Source organism: Cydia fagiglandana, chromosome 6 (genome assembly GCF_963556715.1).
Source record: "Cydia fagiglandana chromosome 6, ilCydFagi1.1, whole genome shotgun sequence".
NCBI lineage: Eukaryota > Metazoa > Arthropoda > Insecta > Lepidoptera > Tortricidae > Cydia > Cydia fagiglandana.
In genome coordinates, this window is record NC_085937.1 from 17,484,297 (window position 1) to 17,492,505 (window position 8,209).

The 8,209-nt window shown below is 38.6% G+C and overlaps 1 protein-coding gene across 1 annotated transcript; it reads left to right on the top strand.

Annotated features, from left to right (window-relative positions):
- Nucleotides 1-359: 359 nt before the first annotated feature.
- On the top strand, nucleotides 360-3,653 carry LOC134665617 (THO complex subunit 6). The gene is made up of 5 exons (XM_063522580.1): nucleotides 360-597; nucleotides 718-869; nucleotides 1,918-2,155; nucleotides 2,490-2,652; nucleotides 3,254-3,653. The coding sequence occupies exons 1-5, from the start codon at nucleotides 494-496 to the stop codon at nucleotides 3,569-3,571; spliced, it is 975 nt and encodes a 324-aa protein (XP_063378650.1). The 5' UTR covers nucleotides 360-493; the 3' UTR covers nucleotides 3,572-3,653.
- Nucleotides 3,654-8,209: the final 4,556 nt, after the last annotated feature.

An 8,209-nucleotide genomic window follows, 5' to 3' on the forward strand; every position in this document is an offset into this window, starting at 1 on the left:
CATATGATAGTATTTTATTACAATAATTGGTTTAAAATAATAAAAGTGTATTAATATAAACTCTAAATTATGGTGATAAAGTGTAGTTGGCAATACAATCATAATTAAAAAAAAAGATAATCATCTATGAAAAACGTTTACGAATCTAGCTAATATGTACTATAAAATGTTTTTGAACACAATAAAACAGTATTAAATCATAAAAATAATATTATTCGATGATCATTAGCTTAATGTTATCAATTTATAATTATTTATATAAACTTTCAAGTACAAAGTTTACAAAGTTCAACATTTAATAAATTCATCTGAATCTGACATTGTCTGATTGACACAAAGTGTCAAGGTTGTTAGAAGAGTTGGAAGCTGATATTTGGAGGTTATGTTTGGTTTTGATACATAGTAAATAGTTATGATTAACGCATAATATTTAAAGGAAAAAGTCAAACAAAACAATCTGTCGCGAGTGTTTTCATAGAAGAAAAGTATCACAATGCTTGATAAAATTCTTTATAACACCGTGTTATGCCAAACATTTTCACCTTGCGGTAAATATTTAGTGGCCGGTAACATTTACGGACAAGTAGCTGTATTTGAGTAAGTATAACAAAAAAGTTGACTTATTTTATTAATTTAAGGTAGGGACTATATAAATATTTATCCTTCCAAAGGACCTTATATGTAAGAAAGGAATAATATTGTGTCTTTCAATTTCAGCCTTGACAGAATACTAAATCCAATCGTAGAACTCCTTACGTCTGATTACAACAAGCCCAAACAAATCTACAGAATCGAGTCTGGCAAACAAATATGCAGCTTGGCCAGTTCTGAGAATTTTCTCATTATTGGAACAGTTAATGAAATTACAGGTAAGCCTTTAGAATTTATAAAAAGAAATAATTGTGTATTTATTTGTACTGCTGCTATACAAATACCTCCTCTCTCTCTGTTTTCGCTTTTAACAATGCTGCATAAATTCTCTTAATATTTGATTGTTACTCAAAAATATATTGTTTATGGGCCATAGATACATACATAGTTGCCATAATTAGTCGGAACTGATACGGGACAGTGGTATTCTAGAGCAGGGTCCAAACTTTTTTACCTGAGGGCCATATTATTGCGCCTCAGAAACTTTCGGGCCACCATAGGGGGGGGGGGGTGTATACTGTTCTACAGCGCTATTAATTGACTAAACCAGTAAAAATATGGGACGTGATACTTAAATACGGTGACAGCCCTGTATGTACGGGACGTATGGCAACCCTATAGATACAGCATAATGCTTAGGTAAGGGTAATAAAGCCATATTTTCGCGAATCTTATCCTTAGTAACCATTACATGGTTCAGATTTAAAAAATACATGATTGGCTCATTGCCTAATCGAAGTCCTGAAAATTCTGCATAAGAAAAAATACAAAGAGAGGATGTTATTGGGTGGTTATTTTTGCCATATGTATAATATCTAAGGGCCCCCCCACATCTAGCGTCTTTCGAGCGTCGGCGTCTACAACTCTATGGCCGCTGCTCGACGCAACGTCGACGCAACTGCACAGCGACGTCATTTTCCATAGCGCTGACCAGAGGGCCTACCGCGAACCACGTTCGACGTGTTGCCTCTCTGTCGCACTTATAAATTCGTACGTAAGTGTGACAGGAAGGTAACACGTCGAACGTGGTTCGCGGTAGGACCTCAGACGCCGACGCTCGAAAGATGCTAGATGTGGGGGGGCCCTAAGTGTGCCCTGTAAAGTGTAAAGGATTAGGGCCCACTCATATTCATTTTCCATTGCACTATGTGATAAAATTGTCACTTATTTGCACACAGGTTGTTACTTATTGTCTACTGGAGCGACAATTTTAGTATAACCATTTTGTATGATCCTTATAAACAAGTGCTATATTTTTGTCCAAAGGCTGGGAGTGGAAGGCAGTAGTTTCTGGAAAATGGTCCAAACCGTCATGGACCATAACTATACCTATGAAGTCCTCCATGGAACAATCTGATGTGAACAGCCTATGGCTCTCCGAAGACCAGTCCAGACTGTTTGCCGGATGTGGCGACAACAATATTTACGCTTTTAATCTGGAGGATGGCAGATTGGTGATAACTTTTAAGGGTCATAATGATTATATTCATAGCATTCATGGCAAGTGAGTATACACTTCCAATTCATATTATTTATGATGAAATGAAGCTCCCTAACAGATCATATGTCAGCTAATTTTAAGCCTTTATAAGTTAGAGCAGAGAACAATAATTTTGAACTTTATTTTAAAGTGATAGGATTCAATTTTGTTTCATTTTTGTCACCCTTTTAATAAAGACTAACAACCAAGTGAAAACTCCCATATAGCAAATTTCATGGAAATCATTAGAGCCGTTTCCGAGAACCTCGTAATATATAAATATATATACCAATATTTTGCACTACTTTACACATTTCACTGTTCCTTTATAAATGAGATTTAATCAGTATTATTTCAGGGCCCAACAACTTATATCTGGCGGTGAAGACGGTCTAGTCATGCTTTGGGATGAGAGGACCGGAAAATGTAATAACAAACTGGAGCCCCATGCCAACAGCAAAGTTAGCCGGCTGGAGGTGGGCAAGTGGATAGGGGCTGCGTCTCTGGGAGATGACTGGATTGTGAGTATATTTTTAGATTAGAATACATATTTAAAAAGTATAATTGAACAATATCACACTTTGTAATCTTATTTTTTTATTAATAAGGCGAAATATGTACAGATATGATGTAGTGCATAATTGTTTTCCATAGTATTTTCTCGGAAACATTCGTATTTCTCATGTTACTTCAGTCAACCTCATTACTTTTTGTACCGAGACTGACTGAAATAGCAAGACACATTCGTACGTTTCCGTGAAAAAACGATGGAAAATAATTATGCACTACATCTATAAACATACTTTGACGAATTTGACGGTGACTTTACATAAGCTACAGCCTTTGCAAGATAGAAATACAAATTTTAAGTACTTAATTGTGATGTTTATAAACACTAAAAACTATTTTTGACGCTATGACCGCCGACGACAAACACTTTGGCTGGTTATTGGCCTGAATTAGCTTTGAATCGTTTGTTTTTATCTGTCCTTTGGACTTATGTATTTGTAAGAAAGGAATAAAACATTATTTAACTAAATCAGTCCCGTAAAGTTGATGAATATTTTTTTTTTGTCACTAACATCTAAACTTTTGTGTGACGTCAACATTCTATTTCCTCAGGTGTGCGGCGGCGGCCCCCGCCTAGCCCTCTGGCACCTCCGCTCCCTGGACCCCGTGACGACCTTCGACCTCCCCGACCGCGGCATCCACGTGGCCTTCTTCCACGACGACTGCGTCTTCGCCGGGGGCGCCACCAGGCACCTCTACCAACTTTCATACTCCGGAGACATTAGGGTTGAACTGCCAGTGTCGGCGACTACTGTGTATTCGGCGGTGCTGAAGACTAGCCCGAATGTTTTGGCCATCGCTGGGTCTAGTCCGGAGATAGATTTGTGTACCACGTTTAATTATAGAGATCAGGTGCTGCATTTTCGGTAAGTTACCGATGCAAATGAATGATTACTTATTAGTGTAAAGCTATATCTTCTCTCCCGCTCTGGCACGACTGTAAGTACAGTCAGCAGCAGATATACCTGAGCGGGCAAGGTGTCCAAGAAAACATATACACTTCAATCGTCACAAAAATAAGGACATCTAAGTTGTCATTTTAGCGTAGGCTTTCAGTTCGTCACATATATCTTAACTTTTGAGTTTTTCTTTAACACATACACCCTTATTTTATCACAATGACAATAACGGTTAGAAAGTCAGTGGTAACTGAGCACTCAAATTCAAGCTGCTGTCATTAATACCTACACGCACTGCCAATCACGTACGTCAGCAGCCAGGGTGTCACTAGTTGCTAAGCAGTTGTTATTTCAATGGTAACTAAGCATCAACATTTTATCTGTTTAACTTTTAAAAAAATACTGTAACAGCTACGAATTGACACCTCCTTTCTTAAAGAAGTATTTTTTCGTCAAGTGTCAAACTTAGACAATAACTAAGTAGGTTCTACGAGTAACTATGATCGGTTTTTTATTTTAACTGTCATAGGCGGCCGTTCTTCCAAACCGTTGAGCTTATTATATGTTAATATATTTATTTAGCCCGCTTATTGTACTAAAATATACTATATAGTACTATAATACGATACTCCGAATCGATCAAAGAACGAAGGAGAAAATAATAGAATTGAAACTTAACACGTTCACTGTCCCAATCTGACATGTAAACCTTATGGCTATGTAATAGAGGCTAGCCGTGGCCCCACGTGAGGAGCACGGGCTGTAAAGGTGTTAAGCATATCCAACTATGACTCCTCTCTTTATTTTGTTGGTTGGACTCATGATCCGCAAGAACGGTGCCTCCTCTTCTATAGATGTACCTATGCGATAAAACCATCACTGCCATGCATATACCTACGTAATATGCTAACTGTTGACCATAGGAATGACGAATTTTGTTTTTACAACTTAGCAGAGAGGATAGAGTATACGGAGTTATATACAATATGTATCAGAACGAAAGGCCAAGAAAGAGACCCATTAATGTTTAGGTCATACTGAGCAACTCTTACTATGGGAGCAACCCAGAAACCCCGGAAAAAAATGTACTCTCCCATAGAAAATTTCAACATCAGACCAGCTAAGTGTATGAAACTTCCAATTATTTTTCCGCCTTTTCGGGGTTGGTCCCATAGTAAAAGTTGCTCAGTATGACCTAAACATTAATGGGTCTCTTTCTTGGCCTTTCGTTCTGATACATACGGTATATCTTTGAACTTATTGTTAGTATAACCTAGTAAGTAGTAAGTATCAAATGGCATTCCACACAGGAGTAAAGGAACGCCCACTGCGGGTTCAAACCTACAACGTCCTGTTAGAAAGTCGTACATACGCTACATGTGACATATCTTCAAAAAACATATACTTAATATAAAACCACAAAATTAATATAAAACCACAAATTAATAATAGAAATGAAACCCAAAGAAAAAAGCTGTAATCTCTAGGTGCATCCGACTGAGATTTGAACCCGCGGTCTCTGCTTTGAAAAGCAAACGCCTTAGTAACAAGACCACAACGTGCCTTGACAATTGGTTCTAAATTCGGCTTCAGTTAGCTTTCGCTAAGTGTCACTCATTCGTTTTGATGATTCTATTATTAGGCCAAGAAATAAGAAGTTATAGAGGGAAATGCTAGGAATACAATTTTTGACTCCGTAACTTTGTTTGGACTAGTTAGGAGGTGAACATATCAAAAGTCCCCGGCCGTAGCCCCGGTGCTGGGGGGGAGAGGGGGAAAGAAGGTCTCATTTTTCGGTTTTTCACTTATATCTTGGAAACTTTGCGTCTTAGCGACATGACTACTGAGACAAACCAAAATCTGATAAAATTTGTTACAAGTTTTGTTCAGTCAAGTTTTTCGATATCTTGAATAGTTTTTGAGATATTCGCTCTTGAAAGTTTATTTAGGGCTTTCAATTTTATCTTGATATCTACATTAGTGAAGCTGCTAGGCCGTGTTTGGTATCATTTTCGTATAAATCGGGGGTGCTGAATTCATTTTTGGTATCACATTGACACCATTCCTTAGAAAAAACATATAAACTTTAAACAAATACCTTTTTTTTTAATTCCTCTTCACGCTTAAACCGCTCAACCAATTTAATTGTAGTTTGGTATACAGATATTTCGAGTCCCAAGACAGGACATAAGATACTTTTTATCTCAATAATCATCCTTTAAAGTTGTGAAATGGAGTATAGGGGGAATTCAACTTCGACGACGAAACTGAATTCCTGAGGTAAATACTGCTTAAGGTAAAGTTTGAAGTCATGTTAGGTATCATTTTCATCTAAATCACAGATGTATACCATCCTAAATTTCACCTAAACCGGTTCAGCGGTTATTGACTCCTCATACAAACTTCCACCCCACTTTTCACATCGTCAAAAGATGCTTTTGGTTATAAAAACCGTCCTATGTCCTGTGTCGAGACTGAAACTATTTCTATACAAAATTTCAACGAAATTGGTTCAGCGGTTTAAGTGTGAAGAGGGATTTTAAAAAATATATTTTTTTTAAGTTTGGTTTTACTTCGGAATAGTGTCAATGTGATACCATAAATGAATTCAGCACTCCCGATTTATACGAAAATGATACCAAACATGGCCTAACAGCATCACTGATGTAGATATCAAGATAAAATTAAAATCCCTAAATAAACTTTCAAGAGCGGGTATCTCAAAAACTATTCAAGATATCGAAAAACTTGACCAGATAAAACTTGTAACTAATTTTATGAGCTTTCGGTTTGTCTTAATAGTCATGTCGCTAAGATGCAAAGTTTCCAAGATATCAATGAAAAACCGAAAAATTCGACCTTCTTACCCCCCTCTACCCCGCAGCACCGGGGCTACAGCCGGGGACTTTTGATATGTTCACCTCCTAACTAGTCTAAGCAAAGTTACGGAGTCAAAAATTGTGTTCCTAGCATTTCCCTCTACAACGTTTTTTGAGCATTCATTTACTGACCTATATATAAAAGAAATAGTTTGCAGTAAGTTGACTGACAGGCCCCTGTCAATGGTTGAAGGGCAAAACGTGAGATAGATGTATGTGATGACAAGACTGTACTGCTTTCGATGATTGTCAAAACGCTTTACCTGAAATTAGCATCGCTATTATTCATTCAATATACGACCATACATGTATGCTTTAAACGTCTATTTTTCCATATTGTTCAGATATATGTGACACGTTGACCGCTTAGATACCAGTGGTTTTTTGACAGCTAAGGTATCAATGATTTGTTGTAAGTGTAGAAATTAATGAATAGCGACTGTTAAGATATTTGTGACATGTTAAGCGCTCACAAGTAAATGCTACCATGACAGTCAACAACTTTTTGACAGTTTAAACGTTGACCTCTCTTTGAGCACCTGGAGTGTATAGCGACTTCTGCTGCTGACTGTACTAATAAGACTACTAAGTTTAGGTAATTTTGTTTTTCTATAGTCTGGCAAACCATTAGACGCCATCAAATACCACCACTCAACCATTCACCACCACCATTCCACCGTTTAAGACTAGACGGCGGAAAAAGATCCCAAACATTTTCGTTATGCTTTTTAAGTAAGTATTTACTGACAAATTGGTTTGCCGGACTATAGGTACTTACCTTGCAATTTGCAAATAAACCTCTACCTGTGTTACTTAAGCGTCAGTTTTATGTCCCTTTGTGACATGAACTATATTGAATTTATGTAAAGACAGACAGACTCGGATCACGCTAACCCATAACCTAACTTTGCACAATATTGGCAGTAAAAATGCATACCTATATGTGGCTTTCCATCAGATAAGGGTCCTTATGCTTCATCTGGATTACGGACTTTTTTATCATAATAATAATAATAATAAGCCCGCAGGGCAGCTTGTGGCGAGCTGTTGGGGAGTAACGACCCCACGGACCCGAGTGCTCCCGAGAGTCGGTCAGGGTCTCCGTCTCCGGCGTGTCTTCGTCGGTCGGAGTGGACCCCAAGGGGACCCGCAGGACTCTCAGCTCTGGCTTGCCTTCATTGGCCGTCCAGAGAGGAGTCGCTAGAGCTATATGCTCCAGGGGTGGAAGTGAAAGATGCATAAGACGCGAGTTGGCACAGTGGCTGTTAACAGTCACTGGGTAGAAAGCGGCGCACACCTCTCGACACCCCTGAGCCGCTCACACCAATGTTGCTCCTGGTCGTCTTCGCGACGGCAGTTTCAGGGGCCCATCTAGTCAGCGGCGAGTCACCGCCTGCCTCGATGACGGTGTTAACATTGTTATGGCAGGTGTCCGGACCTCTTTTACAATAGCCCAGTCTCATTGTCCACCCAAACATCAATCCATAGACCGGAATACTGTTCACTTTTTCTACAATAGTCCCAATGCCTGCTGCGACCGGTTCATGGGTGTCTATTGTTGCGCCTGTGAACGGGTTCCAGCAGGCGTTCTACATGACATTAAAACTCTCCAAGGGGCCTCTACGTGTTGGATCTATATCCCCACGCAAGCCTATCAAAAGACCGGGATTTATAGGCCCGTGAAATCCAAAAGGAGACACAAAAATAATAATAATAATAAAATACTTTAT

Coding starts and splice junctions, on each gene's coding strand:
- LOC134665617 (XM_063522580.1), top strand. CDS start 494: ATGCTTGATAAAATTCTTTATAACACCGTGTTATGCCAAACATTTTCA. Junction 598..717: donor GGACAAGTAGCTGTATTTGA/GTAAGTATAACA, acceptor TTTCAATTTCAG/CCTTGACAGAATACTAAATC. Junction 2,156..2,489: donor ATTCATAGCATTCATGGCAA/GTGAGTATACAC, acceptor GTATTATTTCAG/GGCCCAACAACTTATATCTG.